Source organism: Sander vitreus, chromosome 18 (assembly GCF_031162955.1).
Source record: "Sander vitreus isolate 19-12246 chromosome 18, sanVit1, whole genome shotgun sequence".
Lineage (NCBI taxonomy): Eukaryota > Metazoa > Chordata > Actinopteri > Perciformes > Percidae > Sander > Sander vitreus.
In genome coordinates, this window is record NC_135872.1 from 27,662,253 (window position 1) to 27,689,429 (window position 27,177).

Genomic DNA, 27,177 nt, shown 5'->3' on the forward strand with positions numbered 1-27,177 from the left:
TGACTTTTTGCATTAGAAAAATCACATAAGCTTATGATCAGTACCACTAATCTACCCGGTAGCAGCTATACAAAGAATCTTAAATTGGCTCCACATGGACAAACTACACTTAAATACTCTTATGTGTATTTGTTAGTGACAAAAATATAATCGTAGTAATATAATATTCTATAGCCTACTAATCTAACACTTTGAAAGGAGCCATTCTTCATGAGTCATTTTTGATACTTCAGGTATTTTGCTGATAATACTTCTGTACTCTACGTAAGTAAGAGTAGTGAGGAAAAAACACTCATGTTAGCCTCCTAAATGAGCTATGGAAAAGCTGTAAACACTGTGGCTAAATCCACCAATATCTGCAAAGCCACCCATTTTAGTTCATTAATTAAGACAAGTTATTTCACAGTTACTTTATATATTAATACATGTGACCAAAGTAACAGTAGGCTACCTATTTGCACAAAAATATGAAGGTTTTTTTAATTATTTTTTTTAAAATCATATTGGATGTCAGATGAAAACATTTACATGTTGCTACACCAAATCAAAGCATCTGGGTGCCAATTGACAAATTAGAGGATAGACTGGAATTGAGAAAAAATAGCTTCATAATTTTATGAAAATAAGTAAACAGTGTAATGTGGCTGGTGCAAGTGGAGATACAATACAATACTATACAATACAATACTATACAATACGATACGATACAATACGATACAATACGATACGATACAATACGATACAATATGATACGATACGATACGATACAATATGATACAATACAATACAATACGATATGATACGATACAATACGATACAATACGATACAATATGATACGATACGATACGATACGATACAATACGATACGATACAATACGATACGATACAATACAATACGATACCATACAATATGATATGATACAATATGATACGATGCAATACAATATGATACAATACAATATGATACAATACAATACAATACGATACAACGCAATACAATACTATACAATACGATACAATACAAAATGATACAATACAATACAAGACTGATGTATAAAAGAGTTCTTAAGCCCTGTTAGAAGCTAAAAGTTGGTTTTCATAATTTAAAACATGCATGGAGTCAGCAGTTACACCTGCTGTTCTGCTTTCAGGGAGGCAGAGCAAATGCATTAGTCTGGAATCAACTCTTGTGGAACTGGAATCAACTCTTATGGAACTGGAATCAACTCTTATGGAACTGGAATCAACTCTTATGGAACTGGAATCAACTCTTATGGAACTGGAATCCAGCTAAATTGGCTGCATAAAGTAACTGTGACTCAACTTAACTTAAGTAACTGTGTTTCTTAACTGATGGGAACTAATCACATACAGTGAAGTCATAGTGACTTGATTATATGAGCAACAGGAACTCATGATATAACCTGTAATGATTCATGTATTAAATCATTATGAGTCATGCACTAGTTACACATTATTATATGATTTGTACTCTTATTATAAAGTGTCACCACTGATTCATAAATAAAATCAATATGTATGTGGTGTAGGGGGGGTCCAAAGGCATGCCCCACCGGAGAACATTTTGGCCGTAATAGGCCAAATTTGGTGGCCTCTGGCACATTGTAATGCAACTATTCCATCATATACACTGATCTTAATTATTGCATATGGTGGCACATGGTGCGTTCAAATCAACTCAGGTGGGCCCTGACAGTGAAAGTGCGGTGGACATGACCCCGTTCCCTCCAGCCACAAGCTGCGGTCCATCAGGACCAAAACCTCACGCCATTAATCTCACATCCTGTCCTCTGTCCTCTGTCCTATATACTGAACTTTTGCACATCCCTCTACATTTTTGTACATCCGGCACTAACCCATACAGCCTTTTTTTTCTTTCTTAATGTTAAATAGTTGGATGTGTTATTTGTTTCTGTATTTATTGTTGGTTTATTTTATTTTGTTTTTATGTATGCACCATAAACCAAGGCAAATTCCTACCAAGTGCTACTTACGTGGCAATACATCTCTGATTCTGATTCTTTGCGTCATTTGGATGGTGCGTCACATAAGAGTGATCCTCTGTGTCATTATACGATCTTCGCAAATATCCAGCAGCCAATCCGTACAGTAGGCTACATTCATTCGCTGACATATGGAGGGATTCCGCCGCGGCTAGCTGCGGTAGTGTAACTGCTGCCTGTCTGTCGTTCTCTGAAACGTTGGTCCAGCGGGTTTAAAGATGACTGACTTAATTTCGACGATTTATTAGCCCCGAGAAACATACAAACAGGAAGCAGTCAGGCCGCTATCAGCTCTTTTTTTTTTACCCGCACGCTAACGGCGCTCTGACAGCACAACATCAGCGTCAGCAGTCGTAGTAAGAACCGACAGGTAGTATGTCTTCGTCCGCCGCACGAGACGCCACCGTTAAAAAGAAGCACGTTCGTTTCAGCATGGAGGACGACAACGACGACCAGGAGGACACCCTGTTCGACAAAAGGAAGGACACCAGGAGAGGGCTGAAGAGTGCGCTCAAGGCGGTCAAGAGAGCGACGAAACCAGGATGCGACGACCGCGACCGAGTGGAAGTGGTCGGCGGAAGAAGGGGCGGACATGGAGCGTGCGGCCGCTGGATGGTCACCCTCGCCCTCTGTGCATCTTTCCTGGGCTTGGTACATTTAGCTAAAACCTGTGTGCTTATGATGTAGAAACACGTATCAGTGAGTTTCTTCAGGCCTTCTCTTCATTTACTAACGTTACAAAAACCAACCAACGTCATTCTAATGTTATGTTACCTGTAGCAGAAGCTGTTTACAAGATGAGTTCATAGTCCAGTATATGAGTTTAGCATGCTGAAAAAAAGTGTCTGCAAACATTCAGTTTTGTGTGTGGTGTAGGACATGATTGTAATATATATCTGAGGTAAGAGTTATTTACTACATTTATCATGGGCAACATTCTTATGGGCATCCACCTAGAGCTGTAACACTTACAAATGTTGCTGTACAATTACATTTTAGATGTAATTATTTCTTTTTCAAACAAATAACAGTTTTGAATGAATCCCAGGATACATCTTTTGGTTAGGATATCACTGGCATGTGACCCAGATAATGTAATAACACAGCCTATGAAGTCAACCATGCCTCTTTATTATCATAAAACATTGTATTTTTTATTCTTTAAAAATATTGCGATTAGACAAATATGTCATAATTGTTACAGGCTTACATCCATCCTTTCACTAGTAGACAAAGGCACATTAAAAAAAGGCAATCATTGATATCTTTATAAATAAATAAAGCTGGGTTTACTACTCCCTGAGAGACAGGCTATCACTCAACAATAGGCCAGTTGTAATGTTAGATGTTAAAGTGAACGCTGAAGAATCCTGCACAGACAGGATTTACATAGTTGCAAAACTTGCTCTTCGGCCATGCATGAGATCACTGAAATCCATCTGCACACGTAAAGTGTCTGCTTATTTTGGAACGTTTCTTCCTCTGCTTACACAGGGAGCGGTAAAACACACACACGCACACACACGCACACACACGCACACACGCACACGCGCACACGCGCACACACACACACACACACACACACACACAGGCTTTGTTATTTGTTTTTCTTCATTCAGTTATGAGATAAAGGAGCTGGCCCATACTTAAAGAAACAGTTTAAAACACATTACCATTGCATTAGAACACTGCCTCTGTACCTTTTCTTCTGCATAAGTAATCAAACCTCGTTACGCTGGAGTCAAATAGACTTTCTCAGCAGTATAAAACTTTAATAGTAAAAGTCAGATTGCATTGTCAGTCCAGTCAATGATTATACAGTACAAGGAGATACCAATTAATCAAGAGGCAGATATGTTAATACACTAGAATGAAATGCAGGCCAATACATGTTGCATTATGCATTTAAAGCAACACTAAAGAACTTTTCCGCTTCTAGCCGATAGAGAGCCACAAAACGAATGCAGAAGTGCCGTTCACCCTGTTACGAGGTGATGAACCACAGAAACGATTTTGGAAACATTATTTTAAGGTACATTATTTTGGTGCAAGTTTGCCAGATCGGGTAGCGGATCTGTAGTTCGAATGAGACATATGAGACATTACGACAGCGGTAATGGACAATTCCGCTTCCAACCTGTAGGGGGACCGAAGAGGAAAAGTTCTTTAATGTTGCTTTAAGATGAAATCAATTATATAGATAGGGTAGATATTTCTTTTAACGTGGAGAAGACGGGTCAACCAGTAACTTTACTCCCTCGTTGTAACTGTTCCTCTCTTTTATTTTCCTAGGGGATGTGTATCTCTGTTCTTGGCCCCACGTTCGAGGACCTGGCTGTGAATGTGAAGAAGAACATCAGCAACATTTCTTACATCTTCGTCGGCCGCTCTTCGGGCTACATTGGCGGTTCCCTCTTGGCAGGCATCCTCTTCGACTTCATGAACCCCCACCTCCTGTTAGGTAACCCTTCATCCACACATACCGTATGGGATGGGAGAGAAGCGTGCTCAAACCAGAGCATTTCTTCAAACCAATCGCAATCGTCGAACAGGGTGTCCTCCTGGTCGTCGTTGTCGTCCCTCCATGCTGAAACGAACGTGCTTCTTTTTAACGGTGGCGTCTCGTGCGGCGGAGCGAAGACATACTACCTGTCGGGTTCTTACTACGACTGCTGACGCTGATGTTGTGCTGTCAGAGCGCCGTTAGCGTGCGGGTAAAAAAAAGAGCTGATAGCGGCCTGACTGCTTCCTGTTTGTATGTTTCTCGGGGCTAATAAATCGTCGAAATTAAGTCAGTCATTTTTAAACCCGCTGGACCAACGTTTCAGAGAACGACAGTCTTGGCGGTGCTGAGCACCGGACGGAGCCACGGTGCCGCTGCAAAACAGCCTTGGGAAGGAACTTGTTTTGGTGGAATGTGTGTACGCTCAAAAGTAGTTTTAGGCTATGTTCACACTTGGTGTCTTTTTTGAAGCTGCCAGCGTCTGTTTTACATTATAATCCTACGGAGTATAACCAAAAAATAAAAAAGTCCTGAGGGCTTTTTTAAACGCCACCGCCGACTTTTTTTTCTGCAGCTCGGTGCGTCTTTTTGAAGTTGAAAAAAACACCCTACGTCAAGCGCTTTTTTGACAGCTGAAGAAAGAAAAAACAAGACTAGGCAAAATAAATAAATACTCTTGTCTGAAAGGGAGTAGGAAGAAGCTAAATGCTTTTCAGGTCCTAACCCTTTTTGAGATGTACCTTTACATCTTTAATTACAAAATAACCCTTATCAAAGTGTTTTCAATCTATCGTTTTGCAATATCCAACCATACAACCCTATAACAGAACACATCTTCCAAATCCGTCACTTCCTTAATTCAAGATTCAAGATGAACTTTATTGTCCCACATCGTGGGAAATTTGTCTTGCTTGCAGCCATACAAACAAACACAGACGGCATGTACAAACAACAGATACTGTACAATACCATACAACAGACCGTACTATGGTCCTGATGGTGTATAAAACCCAACATGGTGTCATGCAATGCATTAGTTAAACATTACTCAAATAAATTAAAAAAAGAGAGATCACAAGTACAACAATTACAAATCTCCATCGTCATTCAGGCCTGTTCTGCCTTTTACTTGCGGCTATTTAGGTGCTTAATAGACACTGAGATAAATGAGTTTTTGAAACGGTTAAGTCTTCAGCGAGGAACTCTAAGGGTCCTATTTTACACCCGGCACAGCACAAAGCCCGACACGAGTGTCTTTGCTAGTTTAAGACCGACGCAGATGTCAGTTTCCCGTCCAGCGGCCGCGTCGTATAAATAGCAAATCCACCTGTGACCCATCTGTGGCCCATGGGCGTGCTGGTCTTACAGGGAGGTGTGTTCAGGTGCATTCTGGGCGTGCTGGTCTTACAGGGAGGTGTGTTCAGGTGCATTCTGGGCGTGCTGGTCTTACAGGGAGGTGTGTTCAGGTGCATTCTGGGCGTGCTGGTCTTACAGGGAGGTGTGTTCAGGTGCATTCTGGGCGTGCTGGTCTTACAGGGAGGTGTGTTCAGGTGCATTCTAGGCGTATTGCTATCTTGAGGCAGCGGGAAATAATGGTGCCATTAACCAACAAAAACCTGGTCTAAAGTCAATAACGCAGCATTTCATTGTTATTTTAACAGAGCATTAGTAAAATGCTCCTAGGCTCATGCACAGCACGTGCACACTATGCTTGTTACACACACAGGGACGCACAGCAGCACACACACATGCAGAAGATTAAAAATAGAAATATTAGGGTGCAAATCCACCATCATAATAGCAATTCCCTCTTAAATGATAGCCTTTAAAAATGTATTGTGAAGAACATGTCGTCAGATTTTCAGGCTGTTGTTGGATGCCGAAGCGGTGTAACTTATGGTAATATGTGTGTTTGGGCTGCACAGCCACTAGTTTTACATTCTTTTTGTTTAAACTTTAATTTTTATTTGTTTATTGTGCACGTAACCAAACATATTTTGTTCAGTCGTGACTCTTACAGTCATAGATATAACCGGAAACAGTCATAGAAAACGATAACAAAGCAGTCTGTCCACTATTGAAGAAGTACAAATCCAGTATCTTGAGATCTATACATCTATCCCTTTCCACACCGTAAATCCTTTATGTCTTCCATTTATGAATGAAAACATTTTCTCGCACTCTTAACGCACATGATAAGCGATTTGCTCTCTGCACATCACTAGGTAGGGCGCAGAGCAAAGCGCAGCGCAGGTATTTGTCATCAAGGGTGGCAAAAAAGCTATTTCCGTTGCTAGGTAACGACAGCTGTTATCTCATTGGTTGCGCTTTCGAAAGGTCAACGGCAACTAGCGCAGCGCGAAGCGACGCCAGGGGTAGCGCAGCGCATAGTTGGGCGCCACCGCCCTCCCCACAGGAAATCAATGGAACAGCCGGCGCAAAGCAGTTTGGCCGCCTATCACGTGTAGGCGGCTTTGGCCTCTTAAGTCACCTTTTCCATAGTGTGAGTCTCTTCCAGAATTTGTAACCATTGTTTTATATTAGGGTGTTCAGTCTCGTGCCAGTCTCTTGTAATTGCTTTCTTGATGGCGATCAGTATTATCTTGGCTAAATATCTATCATTTCCCATGACACAATCTTTTATATTCCCGAGGTACATGGCTTTACATTCCTTAGGTATTGCGTGTCCCAGAACTGTTATTGTTATTGTAGGGCTAACGATACATCCATCTGGATCAATCTATCCATTCAGTCCTCAGGGATCCAATATCATTGATCTTTAAGATGCGCCTTTTATTTTGAAATTCCCACTTTATATTTATTCTTTTTATTAAAAAGAGTAGTTTGTTTTTTTATTTAAATGTCTGTAAGAGCTCAGTAAAGAAATTGTCAACTCATAATTTAGTTGCTTTTTGTAAATATATATATATATATATATATATATAAATGGGCTTTTGTGTCGTCATTCAGGCTGCTGAATTAAATCGATTCGACGACGTATCGTGGCAGACTTTGTGATATCAGTAACTGTTGTATCGTTGTCCAAAGTAGCGATATAATATCGTCTCGTAATAAAACGTGTGATTAACACCCCTACTCAATTGTAACGTGCACATTTGTCCAAAATGTGTGTAGTTAATCACATTGTCATTGTGTGTGTGTGTGTGTGTTCGTGCATGCTGGGTGCGTGTGTGCATGCGTGCATGTGTGCCGGGTGCGTTCCTGCGTGCCGTGTGTGTGTGTGTGTGTGTGTGTGTGTGTGTGTGTGTGTGTGTGTGGTCTGCTTCTCTACTATGTTTCCATTCTGACTCTTTATGTTCTACTTTTCTCTCTGCTTCTCTTGTCTTCCAGGAGTTTCTATGCTGGTCACATCATTTGGAATGTGTGCTATCCCTTTCTGTAAGCAGGCTCTGCTCCTCACTGGGCTCATGTCCCTCATTGGGATGTCTATGGGCATTCTGGATACAGGTAAGACAACAAGTCATATAAATACAATACATATATGAGCAAATAGTACGAGGCTCGCTTACCTGGAGGGAAAACGTACAATATAAGTAGTGGTAGAGCATTAGACTATTTAATGCAACAGCTGCAACGATTAGTCAATCGAGAGAAAAATATTCGCCATGTATTTGGTAAATGGATTAATCGTTAAAAGTACATTTTTATGCAAAGAATTGCAGAAAGAAATGTAGTTTTCAGCCTCTCAAATATGGATATTTCCTGATCTTTTTTCCAGAGTTTGTTTCATATTAAACTGAATATGTTTGGCTTTTGGATAAAACAAGACATTTAAAGATATCACCATGGACCTAAAGAAAATGGGATGGACATTTTTCAGTATTTTATCGACCAAACGATTATTAATCTGCCGATAATAATCGACAATGAAAATGAATATGAAAAGGTTTACATATGGAGACCTACAGGTATTAATGATTAAAATCCTACACACTCAGTACATCCTCACAAGACTTACTTTGGTGTTTGGGGACTGTCAGGATTGTTTTGTGGTTGGCGTCCTCTATCATCTACTGGTCTGGCTTGGCCTGAGTTGATTCTGAGAGCAGTTACGAGCGCTCGGAGAACAAGAAAGGGACACAGAGCAGCAGGGTTTTTCCCTGGCTCAGAATGGGCCTTTGGGGGGGGGCACATACTAAGCAGGGGGTCTCAGGGTCCTCCCCCAGGAAATCTTGAACATCAAAGACTTCATTTCCTGCGTTCTGATACATTTTAAGGCACCGATTTATAGTGAAAACTCCTTTTATTTGTTGTTTTATTATAGCCTTTTATTTATGTCCAGGAAAACACAACCTACTGGTGGCAGGTAACAATTCAAAATCTAAAATACAGTGCAGTTAGGGGGCTGTCCCATCCGGGACCTGGGCCGACTACACTTGCCCCAAAGTCCCGTTTGTTTAATTAATATGCACAGGGCTTGACGGTCACTTTCTCTATGCAGGGAAAAAACCCTGAGTAGGCTTCAGTTCACAGTGTTCCTAAGGTTTAATGAGACACACAAGAATATATACATTTTCTAACAATCGCTCCGTTGTCTTCGATGACGTGAGAGTAGAAAGATAAGAAAGGGACGCCAAAGGAACGGAGGCTTGGTTCAAGGTAGCTTCACGCAACCCAACCTTCAAACGGTCCAACAATTTAGATACAACTTTATGATAGCAATGAAAACAGATAAGAGAGGCTTTGTTAGGGTTGGGCATCGTTTGGATTTTAACAATTCTGATTCCAATTGCGATTCTTCCTTTAGATTCTCATCGATTCTGATTCTTTGAGGGGTGGAGTTGAAACGGGTCACATGCTTATTTCACAGATAAGAGGAACGTTTTATTTTGATTCAATGGTGGTTTGCAGTTTTACAGCTTTTTCAACGTAAAATAAAGCCAGACTAGAGCTGCTCACTGAGCTCCAAGGCTGCAACACAACAAGCGCCTGTCAAGTGTGAAGTCATTGTAGCAGTTGGAACTGATGTTACATATTATTGCTGTTATTAAGTATCCAGAAGCAAATTAACAGTAGTAGGCTCATTGACCTTTTGACTAATCGTAGGACGAAAGGCACACATGTAAATCCCCAGACACGCGCAGTACAGCAGCAGGGGCGGAACGCTGCAGCTGTAGCTGACGGTTCCTAAAAGCGGACAACAGGAGCATTGCGCTCATATGTGGGGCATTACAGCAGCTGGTCAGTACAGGGAGATATGACTGTCCAATCACAAACAAGATTTACTGGCTGCGTCACACATTTGCAGGGGGGGGGGGCTTCAAATTACCGTAGCATATAAAGTTGATGTGGCCAACACATCCAGCAGACACAGAGCAGCATTCATTTGGAGTGGTGTTTGGTCTGATGGCTGTTAGTCCAGTATTCTCTCTCCTTTAGCTGTTGATCAGTCTCCACCAACTGCTGAGAGAAAGATCTGTCTGTTTAGCTGCTAAATGCTCCACTATGTTCACCCGCTGGTCTCTAACTGTGTCTGTCTGCTGTTGAGCAGGTAGTGTTGAGTGGGTTTTAGAACTGCAAAGATGAATCAATTAATCGATTAGTTGTCAACTATTAAATCAATCGCAAACTATTTTGATAATCCATTAACCGGTTTGAGTCATTTCTTATGAAAAATAGTAAAAAATCTAATTTTAAATAATAATAATAAATTTCAGCTTCTTAAGTGTGAATAGTTTCTTAGATTAGATAAGAGTCAACTTTATTGTCATTGGGCAGAGTACAAAGACAATGAAATGCTGTTAGCGTCCAACCAGAAGTGCAAAAAGAGCAGAAAAGTGCAATATGATATACAAAGTATAGACAGACAAGAAATCTAGTGCAGTGGAGACAGTAGTGTACAGTTGGTTAACAGAAGGTGGTTTAGAGTAATATAAATTAAATATAAATATGTGCAGTGTATTAGCAGTTACCTTATAAGAGCAGAACAAATATGGCTATGTAATATGAACAATGTGTGAACAACATGTACAGATATGTGCGCTGTAGCAGCAGTAACATTATAATAGTACAAAATAATATAGATATATGCAGGGTATTATTTTAAGAAAAACAGAGTAAAATATGGATATTTAGTATGAACCATATAGACATATATGTCCAGTATGTACAGCTATGTGCAGTGTGGTAACAGTACCATTGTAGTGCAGAAACAGTAACATTATAAGAGTAGTCTCCTCTCTAGTTGTGGACAAGACAAAAGACATTTTGAGGACGTTCTCTTGGGCTTTGGGACACACTGATCCACATTTTTCACAATTTTCTGACATTTTAGACACCAAACATCTAATCTATTCATCAAAAAAATAATCAACAGATTAGTTGACAATGCAGTAAAGTGATGTCATTTTCTGAACTTTGCAGACTGTTGTAACTGTTCTATTATTTGCCTTTACCCACTTAGTCATTATACCCACATTACTGATGATTATTTATCAAAAATCTTATTGTGTAAATATTTTGTGAAAGCACATAGCCAACCCTACAACATTGTCGCAGTATCAATCGTGATTTTAGATTTTCTCCATATGGCCCAGCTCTGATGTGATTGCTGCAGGGCGTCATGGCTCACACCGTGCTACATGTTAATGAGGGTTTATTGTGTTGTCATTGTTTTTCAGGTGGTAATGTCCTCATACTGAACACATGGGGCGAGCAGGCGGGCCCTCACATGCAGGCTCTGCACTTCAGCTTCGCAGCCGGGGCCTTTGTGTCTCCGATCATTGCCAAGCTGCTGTTTGGGCCCGACGGCAACAGCAGCAGCGCAGCTTTCGTAGCGACCAGCTCGACACCTCCCGTCACCACAGAACCATTCGCCAAAGCCCCTGACCCTCACACAGCCCTCCACTACATCCACAGCAGGAGCACCACCCTCAAATCCATGTGGGCCTACATCGTGATCGGCTCTTTCGTCTTTCTCGTCTCCCTCCTCTTCCTCGTCCTCTACTGTCGCAGCAGCGCGTCACGCGACAAAGCCCGCACGTCCTCAGGAAAGCCCCTGGTGGCCAGACATCACATGGCTCTCGTTGCCCTGCTCTTCTTCTTCTTCTTCGCTTACGTGGGTGCTGAGGTCGCGTACGGCTCCTTCATCTTCACCTTCGCCAAGGACTACGCCCGCATGCCCCAGTCCGAGGCTGCAGGGCTCAACTCGTTGTTCTGGGGGGCGTTCGCTGCCTGCAGGGGGTTGGCCATCTTCTTTGCGGCCTGCATGTACCCAGGCACCATGATCCTGCTCAGCCTGGTGGGCTCCACCGTGTCCTCTCTGCTGCTCTGCCTCTTCAGCAGGGAGACTGTGGCCCTGTGGGTTTGCACGGGTCTGTACGGCGCCTCCATGGCCACCACCTTCCCCAGCGGCATCTCCTGGCTGGAGCAGTACACCACAGTGACCGCCCACACGGCGGCAGCTTTCGTGGTGGGGGCAGCGCTGGGGGAGATGGTGCTTCCCGCTCTTGTAGGCTTTCTGCTGGGGAAGTTCCCCGACCAGCCCTTGCTCATGTACCTGTCGCTCGCCACCGCCACCTTCACCTCCATCCTCTTCCCGGTCATGTACAAGCTAGCCTCGGCCCCCAGCGGCCAGACCAGGAAGCCCCGCGTCAGGGGCCGGCCGGACGCAGACGACAGCGAATACCGCCAAGCGCTGCTGGATTCAGGCGCCAACGAAGAGGAGGAGGAGGAGGAGGATCAGGACAACGAGGCCGATCAGTGGAACGACGCAGACTTTGAGGTCATTGAAATGGATGACACGACCAGTCTCATCAGTTCACCCAGCAAGGCTTCCACTCCTCCTGACGTCACTGGTCTAACAGGGAGCTCCGCTGCCTCCAACAGCCAGGCGACGGGGCCTGCCGGCGGAGCCTCGTTCTCAGACACCATCTCCCTGGTAGGAGACTCCCCCAGACGCAAACTACTGCTCTCTCTGGACAGAGAGAAGAGGGACTGAAACCCCCCCCCCCGATGCTCTCTCACTGAACACTAAAAGAGCCATGTCTCTGCCTGTCTGTGCTCATTTGTTGTTCATGAACAGTTGATTTACTGTGCGGTGAATGCAACACCGACTACTGACCGAAACCTGTGCGTCTTATAAACCATCCATACCGTGTGCCCAGTGACGCAGACTCCTCCTGGACAATGAAGGATCAGATTTTGCACTGTACTGCTACGCTACAGATCGTTTTAAACGCGTCATTGCTCCCCTCCACAGGGAGGTCAAAGGTCAGAGCGAGCTAGAGAACAGGTCCCTGCTGGTAGAAGTCACATGAGCAAAGTGGATGAGATGAACCAGGGACGCTCACGCTCTTCATCAGCCCACCCTGCTGCCAGAAACAGATGTTTTTAAAACTGTAAATGTAATTTGCACTATTGCAGTGATCAACAGCAGGACGTGTGTGTGTGTGTGTGTGTGTGTGAGATGATAGTTGTAAGATTTGAAAGCAGTTGTTTTTGATGCACTTTTGTAAAGAACAGATTTGTTTCTTTGTTCTTGTCATGTGCTGTGATGTGCTGTAGCTTGTGGATCACGTGTTGTCACTGTGACTCATTTGGAATTTCATTTTAAAACGGAATCATTGACAGAAGGCATTTTAATACGTTGACTTTTTATTATATCAATCTCAAACCTCCACCCACAGCAATGTCCATTAAAAACAAACAAAAAAAACACCATTATTATTTTTTACATTTATACAAATACACAGATTCTGTGTACGGCTGTATGGAGAATTTGAAGATTGGATCTTGACGTGGTTTGATGACAGACTTCTTTGCACACACATATGCACAGAGAAACAATAGACTTCATGACATAAATTATCAAAATACAGTATTGCAACAGTCCCAGATTTTAGAGAAACTTATAGTTTCCAGTTCCCACACTCTGAAGATAATGAACATCAATACAATCAAGTTTAAAAGAAACGTGAAAAATGGCATCCTTTACCAGAATTCATAAAACCGATTTGATTGCATTCATGGCCGGAGCTGTAGTTCTTTTAATGCACAGTGAGATTATACAAGGAACTATTTTACAAAAAGACGGCAGTCGATATAAAAACGAAGAAAAGTCAATTAGTGGTTTGTCTTGAGATTTGACTTTAAACTGCTACAGCGCGTACAAGATACAACGAGTCATCCTTGATTGGACTGCGCTCAGTTCCACGACAGGCCGTCCGCCGCCGTGTCTCCAAAGACATCAGCTTCACTCAGCCCATAGCAGCTTATGGAGATGGCAGCAAACAAGCATGAAGACACACACGTGCCCTGGGTGGGGGGGTAAGGGGTGGGGCAGCACTCAAAGCAGACACTCTGCACAGAGAAACACTTGTTTAACGAATAACAGTTACAAGACAGAATGAAAACCCAGCGGGGTTCAATCAATGCACCATTTTTATTACTATTACAACTGAGTTGACAATCAAACACTGAGATGAGGGGTGGGGGACAGCGATTAGCACCAAATCAGCGGGGAGCTCCGAGGTTCAGGAGCCAATCAGAACTGCTCCAGCAGCTGTCGGAGGTAGGGGGCCTTGGAGAGCTGTCTGTTGACCCGGGACAGTTTGTAGAGGGTGGGACAGTCCAGAGACACGCAGGACACCTGGCGCTCTGCACAGCCGCTACAGTTCCTACAGATCTGGACAGACAGACACACGAATATTAGACTCTTGAGGCAAGGCTACATTTACCATTTTCTTGATTTACAAAGTAGAACGTGCGAGTGCTGGATCTGACAGGTATTTGCTGCCCCGCCCCCCTGCCTGTCTCTCACCTTCAACAGCTGGTCTTGCTGACTCTCCCACTGTCTCATGTCCTGGTAGAGCGTCACGGCGACTCGCTGGGGCTCGGCGCGGCACTGCGAGCACACGCCCAGCTGGGTCAGCTCGTCACACACGGGGCAATGGAGCGTGGTGAAGTACTGGGAAATGGTTCCCTTCCTCCCCACTTCCTCTCCGCCCACGGCCGAGGAGCAGGACGCCTTCTGGATCTGAATGCGGAGATATGAAGAGTATTCATACGGTGACGAAACAGAACGCACCAGGTTAATGTTTACATTAATAATTGACTCCCCAAAAGGTTGTTTAAAACGCTGTTTCCTAACACGACTAACATGACAGTCATTGTAACTGTCGACTACAGCCAGTGAGTAGAAGAGTGGAGAACAGCCACACCATTGTAAACAATGAAAAAAGCTGTCTCTCTGACAAATTGGCAGTACCTCTAGTCTTTACAGTTAAATGTAGCCGAGAAAAGGTGACGAGCCGGGTACAGGGCACCGTGAGGTGACGTCATTACAGCGGCCCCTGGGAGTAGTTACTCCCGGGACACGAGCACCCATTTCCTGGGTGAAAGTCTTGTTTTCCCTTTTAACTTCTTCCGGAACACGAACTCGGCTCGCTCCCCTCTTTGAAGGCCCTGTGTTGTGTGTCATGTGACGCCCCTCTACATCCATGGTGAAAAGGCATATCTTAAAAGATCGGATTTCGGATTGCCCTTGTTCTATCATTGTTCATTCAGAATTTGCTCTCAGCTCCACCAGCAGATGGCATGTGTGCTCGGCCAGAGTGGAACCTGATTTCAGTCTCATCCCATCCTCAGCAGGAAGCACAGAGAGCTTTTCCCTTCATCCTTTGTTCTCGCACCTCTAAATAGACTGAATGAAAGTTTGCTTTTATTTTGACAGGAGGGGAAGCAACAGACCAATACAATAATCAATCAGTAAGCTGATCAGTCAAACAGACACTAATTCATTTTCCAAACTCAAGCCCATTTAGGTTTTTCTGTGTCTTTTGATCCTTTTACACCGGTTTTTTTAGACTCATTCTCACCATCACTCATTTGCATTGCTACTAAACTGCAGGTCAGATTAAAAAAATAAATAAATCACACTGGCTGCTCATTTCCTGAAAACGTGAAATACAAACGGGTGTGCGTCTCACCCTGGGGAGCTCCTGGTACCAGCTGAACACATCCACTCCGATCAGCTGGAACATGCGGGCCAGCGGCGGCAGGATCTGCTTGGTGATGTAGTAGGTGGCGTTGATGCGGAGGCCGGGGTCCTGTAGCACCTCCACTGGCCGACGCACCAGCTGGATGAGGGGCACGCCGGGCATCCCGTACACGATCACGTAGGGCACCCGCTCGCCCACGCGTGGCTCCAGGCGACGGTCGTACGCCATCATACGCCTGAGGCAAACGAAAAGAGAACAAACTTGACATAACTGTTGGGCTCAGAGTTTTCGGTTTGCGCTGTAATGCTGTTAAATATCGTACTAAATCATTTCATGATCAAGTCAGCAACATTGAGAATCAAGCTGATAAATATAAGCGATAAACCAACGAGTGCTCATGAATGAGGCTGTATATTTCCCTTTTACCCATGCCTCTGAAATCTGATTTTTTTTTTACCCATTAAGAGCTGGGTTGCCTAGCAACAGACTCAGGTACTGTACATACAGGGTGGTGCAGCCAGACAATGAGCACTGTGGGGAGGCAGTAATTGGATTCCCACTGACTACTGTAACTGTAGCTTACAGCAAGCTCTGCTGCTCTCTGCGCGCGCACACACACACACACACACACACACACACACACACACACACACACACACACACGCAAACACGTCTTCTAGTGTGATGTTTGTCTGCATGTGGCTTTTCTGCAAATGGCCACTGAAACTGTGCTTTCAAACACACACACACACACACACACACCTGGTGAGCTCCAGGGCAGGCACGCAGGCCCCGGGCCGGTACGATGTGCTGCCCCGGTACTCTTTGGCGAAGGTCAGGTCCTGCATGCTGGCCCGGCCGTCCAGAACCTTCACGCACTGATGCTGCACAAACTGCTTCACCTGGCTGATGTCCCGAGTCTCAAACAGCAGCTTAATGGACCGCTGCAGAATCTGGAGAACACACATTCATGACGTGATAGATGAGAAGAGAATAAACCTGAGGAGGACCAAAAAAGGAGGCAGGATTCATACCAAATATACCAAAAGCCCAAATACGAGAAGGACTTGCTGTTGAATCCCATGATATTTGAATATACTGTATGTGAATATAAATGAGTATGTCCCTGAGCAGGCAGCGCCCTTTAGCCTGACTGACACGTGGGAGGCAGTCAGAGTAAATGAGAGCGGGAAGAATACTGGCACGGCAGTGATTGGCGTAGAGCACAGTGAAAGGGGGGGGGTGTCGGTTTGCCTGTTACCTTGGAAACAGCGGGGCAGCTATCACGGCGCACTGTCTCGATCCCTTTGGCGTCAAACACGGGCTCCTTCTGGTCAAGGCTCTCGTACATGTAGCCCACGTAGCGCTTCTTTGTCTGTAACACACAGGGCAGGTACACCTGGGAACGAACACACACACACACACACACACACACACACACACACACACACACACACACAATTACCTCTAAATGTGTCTTCATGTGCAGATTAAGAAAGAAAATTGGCACAAATGTGCACAGATATGCTGCTGCGTGTGTGTGAGAGTGTGTGTGTCTGTGTGTCAGGAAGCACTACCTTCTCAAACTTGAGCTTGACCGGCTTGGGGTTGGTTGCAGTTACTGCCTCAGCGATCTCGTTGCCGATCTTGAAGGCCTGCTCTTTGGTGGCTCCCTTCAGCAAAACAAACATGCTGCAAACACACACAGACACAAACGCAGCATTTAATCCTACAGTCCGTCTGTGCTTCAGTCACCTCCTATGAGTGCTCAAGATGTTGAGTGGCCTGGAGGTCCTCACTCGTTCCCCGTCTCTCTGCCCCCTCATTTACTACCATCTCTCTGTTGTACGCTGTCAAATAAAGGCATAAAAACACCCCCAAAAATAGTTTTGAAAAGCTGAGGAAAGCAGGCCATACTCTTGTTTGGGGTCTGAATGTATCCCTTTTTTGGGGAATTGGACTATAAACTCAACTAAATACTCGTACTTTGGGCTCGAGGGAGAGTGTGTGACAACACAAAGAAGAAATTATGATGATGTGTTGTAGTTCTCAGAGAGCTGTGAAACAGGAAGTAGCACCCCTTTTTTTATTTGTAGGCTTTACTGTATGAGTAAAAGCACATAACCACCCAGGATATACTGTATATGCATATATATGCAAACATTCCTATGTAGCTGCAATCTCATACAATATATGGTACAGATTTTTTGCAAATGTATGATATATCGTTTACGTCGAAAGGCTGAGAGAGGTTGTCGTACTACTACTACTACTGAGCTAAATGCTAACAATGACAGTGCTTACATACTGATGTTAGGCAGGTTGTTTACCATGTTCAACATCTTAGTTTAGCATGTTAGCATTTTAGATACAGACCCCCACCACAGAAAATGCATCTGGACGCAACTGAATGGAGCTGCAACCAACCAGAGCAACAAAACAACGTAGCTCTGAACCACACATGCAATTGTCACACTCTTTCTCAAATGACAGCTAAACAGTAAAGAACATTTGAGGCGAGAAATATGCGAAACAGTAACAGAATCTTGATTCATATTTGATCAGAACCGCCGACTGTGACAGTTTGAGTTTGGTGAGCCCGGTGCGGTGTGCTGACTATGGCTGGATCTCACTTCTCTTTTTTTTGAGAGCTCCTCGAGCTACGGCCGCTAAGACGCTACCAAGCCACGGCCGAGCGAGAGTTACATTTTGAAATGCGTGAAAGAGCCCCGGAATCTGAATTGAAAACGTTTACATGCAAACACATTTACAAAAAATAGTGCCCATAACAGGTTCGAATATTAACGGCTGTCTAATATTCGTTTGAATATCATAATCTTTTTTAATATTCAAATTATATTCGAAATAACGAAGTTCGGAGTCAAAGCCCTAACACACACACACACACACACACACAGACACACACACACACAAACAGTGTGTTTTTACCCTTTAAACAGGAATGCAACTGTGGAGCGTTTTTAAGATTTCCACTCTGGAGGGTGGTTTCACTTTTTTAGCCCCAAAAACGCCGTCGCCGTCTAAACGAAAGGCACATCTGATCAAATATTTTGTTGTTTTCACCCGCGAGCGTATTTGTGTAAACACGGCCTTAGACCTGCCCCATGTGAGATAAACGGCTGTGATTGGTCCGTCCAGTTTCTGAACGTGAGCGGGGCCAGATGTGTCCGCCAGAGCAAATCAAACATGAGCAGGCAGATTGCGCTGGTTTCCAAGCTACCTTAATGCTACACATACAAAATAACAACAGTAGTGTGTTCCTGTGGGGGCATTTCTTGAGTTTGCATCCGGAGGAACGTTAACAGCTGCGACAAAAACACACAAGTGAATTCTCTGGGCAGATAAAATGGCCGGCATCTTAACATTAAACATACAACATCAGGGAAACATTGTCCATCAACTTTGATCAAATGCCTACAAACTTCCACTGCATTTACATTTCTTACACATGTGACAGAACAGATACAGCGGAAGGCCCTGTGAGTCACTCGCGAATGTCTTCATCAAATGTGTCACTGAGAACTATTGGATTATTTCGTACTGAATCATTAAAGTGAGACAGTTGTGGCTTTCTGCTGACATGCGTTTGTTTCATCATTAGCATTTATTATTTGTGTTCCTGCTGCTGCTTTGATGGTTGAATACCGACTCTGTGGATTTCCAAAAGGTGGGACTACTGATTACCTGTCGGTGTCTCCGTACACAACACGAGCTCCCCATTTCTTAGTGTCATTGACAAGCTTGATGGCTCTCTCCAGGGTCTCTCTGGCTTTGTGGACGATGCTGTCTCCAACCTGGAAAGGACGGGGGCGACGTTACAAACACTGGGGCGCAAGAAATAAGAAATATGGATGCAATGGTTTGTGCAGAAATGTCTATTTCACACAGATTAAGTATGTGGCCCAGATCATCAGAGATTAGCAAGAACACTAGAAGATAATATGTGGTGTTCTATTCATTCATTCATTCCAACCACAGCCAGCTTTAAATCTGGTGATACGAAAACAAAGCTGCTGTCCTCGTCTTTGCTTGAACTTTTTCCACTGAGGGTCGAAAGAATTTTCTAATCCCAAGCTTGGTAGAATTTGGTAGCCATGTGTTGGCCTTCCTTTTGCTCACGGTCACTGTGCAGACATGAGCTTACCTCGACGCTGGGCATGCGGCCAGAGTAGTTGGCGGCGGTGTAGCCGAAGGTGACGTTGGCAATGAGCTTGAGTCCGAGCTGCCGGGCGTCCAGCAGCCTCATCAGAGCCTTGTCCTGCTTGTACGTTTTCATCGACTGCTTCACCATGATCCTCGTGTTGAGGATTTCCTCCAGCATGCTGGGCAGGACCCCCTTACGCACTGAGGACTGACACAAACAACATCAACGAGGTGAACACAGGCGCAGTGCGGCCGACATTTTCTTTCACTTTGTAAACAAACGACACAGGCACAGCAGTTTGATTAAAGCATTGTATATCATTTCCTGTGAGTATGTTGAGTTATTGTACTATGATTATGAATACATAACACATATTGTGTATGGCTGGTGAGCAGTTTAGATTTAGGGTACAGCAACAGAGTGGTCCACAACAAAACTACTAGCAGCCAGCTTTAGCATCACCAGGTGAGGTTTTGCCCGAATCCAGCACCAGAGAAACAAAATCCGATCCAGACCAAACCGGAGTTCCTTCTGTGCTTTCTAATCACCTCATTACACATGACCAGTGTTCACTGTGTTGTGGCCCTGTGTGTGTTATGTAATGAGACTGGACTGGAGCCAGGGAGTGTGAAACAATGAGTGAATGAATGAAAAGAATGAATGGAAGGACGTAGACATGCCTGGCCTCCACAGCAGCTAATGAACCGTAATAAAGCTGCACTCCTGGAGGACTCAGAGGTGACTCATACTTGGGCAGAGTGTTTTTCCAGGACAACGCTGGGTAAAAGTGCTGGGTAAACTCTCCTCAGAGCGGCAGGAAGAGGGTGCTGTACCTTGACGAAGGCTATGCCGTTAGGTGACACTGTGATGTCATTGCGGAGCTGGTAGAGGAGCTCCGGAGGAACCCGCAGGGAGGTGCAGCCAAACTTAAACTCGTCAGGCCTGAAACAGAGACACAGGTGTATGAGAGGACAGTCTCATGTTTCTGTTTATTGGCTTTTTAAGAGAACAAAACAGTAAATACTACATATACATTATATAAAGTATTTCAAAGGAAGTTCTACATTTACATACACAAAAACAATGTTCTTACAATGAACAGTTAAGATATTAAAGTACAAACCCGCTTCATGTAGTTATTGACATTTCACATTAGTTATCTTGGCCAAGAGTTGAGCTAAGAGCCAAGAGGGTATTTATAGCCTAACCTCTACATAATCAATGAAGGGTTGCAAAGTCTTATGAAATGTTTCACCAGAACCACGTTATGTATGTTTTTCCAGTTTTCATGCGTTACGTCTTTGACCAACATAGTGAAAGTGGGAGGTTGTGCCTGTTTCCAGGTCAATAGAATGAATCTGCGCCCTAGAAGGGTTTTGAACCTTGCCACTGTGAAAGTGAGTCCTCTAAGACAGTGTTTCTCAAATGGGGGTACGTGTCCCCCTAGGGGTACTTTGGAGGACTGCAGGGGGTACGGGACATTTTTTGCAAAATGTTTTTCAGTTACAAGGCTGTAGTTACTTCTACTGTCTTTTCCCCCCCAAGTTTGTCGCTTTTTTCAAAGTTTTTGTCATTGTTTTTGAAGTTTGTCACCTTTTTTTGAAGGTTTTGTTGTTAGTTTTGACCTATTCTTGCCTTTCTTCCTTACTTTTTTCTACTGTCTCTTTTTTTCAAACTTTTTGTCACTTTTTCCGAAGTTTGTTGCTTTTTGGAATTTTTTGTCACTTTTGTCGCCCTAGTGTTGCCTTCCTTCTTTCTACTGTTTTTTTTTTTTTAAAGTTTTTATTACTTTTTTGAAGTTTATGTCTCTTTTTTCGAAGTTTTTGTTACTATTTTCGACCCATTCTTGCCTTACTTCCTTCTTTCTACTGTCTTTTTCCAAGTTTTTTCACCTTTTTCCATTAGCATTTAAATGTTTTCCAGGTACAAGGCTGTTAAGTAAATCTATTGCTGACATCGCTGTATTGTTCCTCTTTATATAGACTTTTTTTTTTTCTACCAAAAATTATTTGCGCTGGTTAGGGGGTACATGTCTTAAAAAAAACTGTTCAAAAGGGGGTACATTATTGAAAAAAGCTTGAGAACCACTGCTCTAAGAGGACGGTCGTCTCCCAGTACTACAAATCCAGCCAACACTTGGTCAGGTTCCACCACGTGTCCCACAATGTCAGACAGAGTTCCAAAAACTGCATAACTTTGGGCATAACCAGAACTTGTTCCACAACGAAGCAGGAAATACCCCACACCGGCCACGTAGAGCAGCGATTAGACTACTAGTAAGATTGTAGAGTAGCTCAAATAATTAAAAAAAAAATAGAAATTATGATTTGATCGAAAGAATACATCCACATATTAACATGAAGGAACACCTGAACACTACATGTTGCAGTATGTGAAAGCACCTGAAAACTAGTTAGCAAGCCAGCACAGACGTTTAGCTAAAAGTAATGACTAAATGGTAAAAATAACAACCTAACAACAGCTAGCCCAATCAAACTGAAAGATTAGCAAAAGTAATGGAAAAACGGTTAAAATAGCTAAAGGTTTAAGTAGTAAGCTAATGGTTAAAACAGTTAGCTAAAAGTAATGGCTTAAAGTAACGCTAATGGATCCATGGTTGAATCATTCAGCTTCACTCCAAGTACAAGTAGCCTAAATGGCTTATATAGTAGTAGAATTACTAACCAAACCAGTGCTAATATTGACAGTTTAATACTATGAAATGATTAACAATACACACTGAACTGTATCAGACCACACGCCTGGCAGATATAGACGCTGAGTGCACACCCCTCTGCGTTGAGGACATTGTCATCCATCACATGCTGCTGCGACACTGCAGTCTCTAAGCTCCCTGGAGTAACGTCTGCTGTTAACAGTGTTACATGTGGCAGCAGGTGTGACCGCACTCTGCAAGTCGCCGTTGATCCATTTACACTACCTGTGGATTGGGCAAAGGGCTGCAACTAATGCCCATTTTCATTATCAATTGATTCATCTATTTATTATGTTTTCTACTTTATATCTTTATGTTTTATAAAGTACTAGACAGTTTTACTGTTAAAAAAAAAGGGTATACTATGCAATGCGTTCCTCAAAAAACAAAACAATGTATAGACTAATTCAAAAGTAATCCCTCCAATTCATCACTTATGAAGTGTAAAGTGGTCTCTGACTGGATTTTCTCTTTTCTTCTTTGTGAGTGCGGGACGTTTATGGGTGTCAGCAAAGAGCCTTTGGGCCCCAAATGGGTGTGAAACCACCAACTGATAACAGTGTGCAGCCTGTTTTAATTTCCAACAACCGCTTTGTCCCTCAGTGTCTTACATCGACGTACAAGTGTACCTGACACACACACACACACACACACACACACACACACACACACACACACAGAAACAGACAGGATAAGGCTCTGCATTCACTCAAAATCTGGCAATGGGGCACCTTCCCAGGGATATCTGGGTGTTTATATGTATGTCTTTTAGAACATAACCGCTGAGAAACAATCCCAAAAGATTGTTTTATTCCTCTGATTCACTGCTTTGTACGGCGCTCCCTCTCTTCATTCGCTCTCTAGCTCGCTCTACCACCGCTGCGTTCTGCCGAGATCCGCCTGATGAAGCGAAACGCTCTGCTCCACCTCCGACAGCTTTGCCAAGGAAATAATGACACTTTTAGAGTGGAAAATCCCTCTTTGGTAGATATATAGAGAAAATTAGTCCAAGGTCTTCATAGATCTTGTTCTTTTCAGTTCACAATAGCGGTGTAAAGATTCACCTATACAAATCGGTATCAGGTTGTATTATAACAGACACGACTACATCGATACACGGACCCCTGCATCTGTCTAAATGGACCAAGATTCGGCCGATGGCCCGGTTCTAACGTTACATATCGGTTGACTGAAGCTTTGCGGATCGTCTTATAAGGGAGGGATGCACACCCCTGGCTTACAACGATGCAAACATAGGCGAGCATCTCATTCAGACAATGAAGCTGAAACCAGTAAATGTTTGATCAAAGATAAGATTTTCTAAAGGGTTGAATTTCCTATCAGTCCTATAATCAAACAATCCAATCATCAGCAAAACTGTTCTTCTAGAATGAAGAGTTGACTGCCCTCAATGCAGCCTCAGTTCAGCTATTCAACAATGTCTTAAAATATCAAATGACATGATGAGCATGCTTCTACAAATGCTGCTACAAAAATATCGTAACGGAACAGACTTATGTAACATGTTGTGAGGCTTTTAGAGCAATTATTCAGATGTTCTATGTGAATGTAGCAATAAGCTGATTATTAAATTTAAGGTAAATGTATTGTATAAAATGGTTTAAAAATATTAAATCTGAGGTACTGCAGTGGATAATTTGCCAACTTTCTACTCTGCTGAGAATGAAGCCAGTGTCAGTCTGCCAGGCACTCATCTTTTTTTTCATTTTACCACGAAGTAGCAGACATATGTATGTTGGGGGGGAAAGTGTTCATGGCTCCTGCTGTTGCTATGCAACTACAGTAAATCCTGGTGAAAAAAGACTGAAATATATCCCAAGTTGCAGTGAGTGCTGTGAGCTGTGAACACCATGCAGAGCTCTCAGTGTGTCTGTTCCAGTAAAAATAATGAGCACTAGGAGGAGACTTTCCTGGCAGACATGCGACCTAAGCAAGACAGAGTACACGCTTGTCGGTGTGTGGGCCTGTCATGTCCTTACGTTCCCAGGCTGTCCACGTGGCCGAGGCAGGTGGAGTAGCAGTAGTTGTACGCGATGACAATGGAGGGATAGAGCGACTGGAAGTCCAGTACAACCACTGAGTTGCTGTAGAAGCGCGACTCCGGCTCCATCACCAGAGGAATGCACTGTGGCGCCCGCTGCTGGGCTCGCTGCTGCATGCTGGGTGTCACAGGGATGTAGTTCAACGGCTTGGCCACACGCAGCATCATGGACTCTACGCGGTACTGGGGGGACAGAAATGAAAAACATTTAATATTTTAGAAAGTGTTTTTGGTCTAACCTGCAGGCGCTGACGTGTCACTTTAAAGCTATAGTGGGTAGTTTCTGTCGCCGCCATGAGGAATTCTAAGTATTGACAACAAGACTATCAGCGCGTCCACAGGATACAAGCCTTCATTGATCGTGCACCGTCCCCCCTACCCCTTCTCCACACAGCTGCTAGTAGCCAAGGAAAAACACATGATGGACTCTTCAGAAGAGGTCATTATCGCCGCTCGATTTTCTGCGCGGGAAAGTCACCGGACGCCACAAACTTCTGAACATCGTCATACTGAGAAATCCAGAGAGAGTTGTGTGGAGCTGATAGTCTTAATTAGCTTTGTAGCAACTCATCTGGCAATGGCTTGAATGTAACGCACGTTCATTAATATCAAAAAGTTACGCACTAAAGCTTTAACAAAGCCACTCAGCAGTGCGGCCACATCAGTTTTCACGCTGTCATCAAGGAGAGAAGCGCTGGTGGACAAAAATCTGGAGAGTTCAGTCAAGAAAGAATCAAATTCTGATCAGCTTTATATACCGATACCAATCAGCTCGAAACATGAGAGTATGCAGCCATGCTAACAGCTCTGTCATGCTGATTTTAGCTACATTTTAAAATCAGCATGCCAACATGTGCACCATAGAAATAATAATAATACATTTTATAAATCAATTATTTCTATTAAGGGCACAATGACAATGCTAACATGCTTATATCATGTTTACTATGTATCTTAGTTTAGCCTGTTAGCATGTTAACATTAACTAATTATCAGTAAACACAGAGTACAGCTGAGGCTATGTCATTAGTTCAGTATGTATTTGGTTATAAACCAAAGTATGGGACACATTTAAATGTTGACCTGATGATGGCGCTAGATGAAAAGTCAGAGGATCACCAAAGTGATTACACTTTATCCTTGGCATCCATCACTGGCATGGTTGTATTTCAGTTAGCCTAATAGCTGGTTTGATTTGCAATGAGAGATGATCTTATGGAAAGTACCCCATGCCAATCTCTAGGTATGGTGAAGGGTATGTGATGATGTGGGGGGGGCTATTTTAATTCCAAAGGCCAAGGGAACTTTATCAGGATCATAGTATCCTGGATCCATGAAATAACTGGCCTTTAAAAATAATAACCTGCCTGCCTCTATGGGAATTTAACATAGGGGTGTACTGACTTATGCCCCCTGTATTTTAAAGGAAGAACATTTATTTATTTACGATACATTATTCATTCACAAAGAGAATTGGTGTCCTTAAAGGTTGGATTTTTCCTTTTTTTTTTTTTTAATTAAGGCATTAAGATCAATTTCCAAAAGATGATTTTTTTATTCCTCTGTTTAGTCAACTTTAGCATGGATTCATAAACTTATGAGCGTATGTGCTGCTGGGATCCTTTCAGCTGTTACTGATCAACATTACCAGCACATGGGCCAGCATCACCAGGGTAAACATTCATATCCCTCTGATAGCTTTAAGGCTACAAGCGCAGAAAACGAACAAAAAATAATAATAAATAATAACAACAACAAAAACAACAACAACAATAATAATAATAATAAAACTAATAAACAAAATGTGTATGTGTTGGTACCTGTGATCCTCGGGTCAGAACGTGAAAGAACTGAATCCCGAACACTCGGGCCAGCTCGCTGGTTCTGCCGATGATGTCATGCTGCTGAAGAAGCTGCATGGTGCCGTGAACACGGCTCACGTAGTGGTCCACCATCTTCCACCTAACACCCACACACAGGTTTCAGTCACTTTTCAGAAGCCAATTGTTTGTTTTCATATATATTGTATATTGTTCACATGTCTGATGAGGTGTTTGGTATTGGCACACACACCTGTAGAGGTGGGTGTTGTGGTCAAACCAGTCGGACAGTGTGCGGGGGCTGTACAGGGGGAAGCGCTGGTGGAGGATATGGAAGGCCACGTTCTCAAAAGTGTAGTTGTTCAGCGCCGCCTGGAGGAAAAAATTAAAACAATATCTTGGATAATTTCCTCAAGTCAGTCAGACTTCTTGGTTGATGTTGTCTATCGTTTTCAAAGGCTCTGAAGGGCTGAACACACTGAAATAGTATGTAGTATAGTCCTACAAAGCATACAAGTTGTAGAATGCACTGACTTTCCTCTTCTAGAGCAGAATGCCGAGTCTGTTATGACAGAGGTTCCCAAGTTTCCTTTTAAAATGAAAGTGTACTTCTGACCACTAATCACAGGTTATGGTCTTTGTATAGATGAGAGTTGTGAGAGTGGTTTTTCCTTTTTTGGACTGTTTCAATTAAAGGACTTTTAGACTCCTGGAGGTCAAAATATCCAGTATTTCACAAGAAAAAAAGAAATAATAATACACATAGTTTTGTGTAATAGAAATATATTAATATATATACACATTTCCTCATATTCTTTTATTTATTGTTATGATTCGCCGGTTGGAAACCACTATTTCTTGATATTCCACAAATCCCATGACTCCCCACAAGGGCAGAAATGAATGAGAGAAATCATAAAATGTC

The 27,177-nt window shown here is 43.2% G+C and overlaps 2 protein-coding genes across 5 annotated transcripts in view; one reads left to right on the forward strand and one right to left on the reverse strand.

The window, feature by feature from the left end:
* The first annotated feature begins 2,114 nt into the window (after positions 1 to 2,114).
* slc60a2b (solute carrier family 60 member 2b) lies at positions 2,115 to 13,126 on the forward strand. Of its 2 annotated transcripts, none has more exons than XM_078275154.1 (4): positions 2,115 to 2,676; positions 4,318 to 4,486; positions 7,880 to 7,996; positions 11,170 to 13,126. In XM_078275154.1, exons 1-4 carry the CDS (start codon positions 2,401 to 2,403, stop codon positions 12,486 to 12,488), a joined length of 1,881 nt encoding a protein of 626 aa, XP_078131280.1. In that variant the 5' UTR covers positions 2,115 to 2,400; the 3' UTR covers positions 12,489 to 13,126. The 2 variants fall into 2 exon arrangements, with proteins under 2 accessions (XP_078131280.1, XP_078131281.1); XM_078275155.1 differs by having other exon boundaries at positions 2,636 to 2,724.
* The window catches only part of rev3l (REV3 like, DNA directed polymerase zeta catalytic subunit), a 99,329-nt gene continuing 85,278 nt past the window's right edge, over positions 13,127 to 27,177 (reverse strand). For 2 of the 3 annotated variants that reach the window (XM_078275153.1, XM_078275152.1), the window contains exons 21-32: positions 26,506 to 26,624; positions 26,253 to 26,394; positions 24,371 to 24,615; positions 20,488 to 20,596; positions 19,655 to 19,861; positions 19,195 to 19,304; positions 17,067 to 17,181; positions 16,751 to 16,888; positions 16,252 to 16,442; positions 15,478 to 15,724; positions 14,310 to 14,525; positions 13,127 to 14,174 (exon numbers count right to left, since the gene is read on the reverse strand). In XM_078275153.1, the coding sequence (XP_078131279.1) occupies positions 14,034 to 14,174; positions 14,310 to 14,525; positions 15,478 to 15,724; positions 16,252 to 16,442; positions 16,751 to 16,888; positions 17,067 to 17,181; positions 19,195 to 19,304; positions 19,655 to 19,861; positions 20,488 to 20,596; positions 24,371 to 24,615; positions 26,253 to 26,394; positions 26,506 to 26,624 (1,980 nt within the window). In that variant the 3' untranslated portion in view covers positions 13,127 to 14,033. Of the gene's footprint in view, positions 14,175 to 14,309; positions 14,526 to 14,756; positions 15,192 to 15,477; positions 15,725 to 16,251; positions 16,443 to 16,750; positions 16,889 to 17,066; positions 17,182 to 19,194; positions 19,305 to 19,654; positions 19,862 to 20,487; positions 20,597 to 24,370; positions 24,616 to 26,252; positions 26,395 to 26,505; positions 26,625 to 27,177 lie in introns of those variants that run through there. The other variant, XR_013503453.1, reaches the window with a different exon arrangement.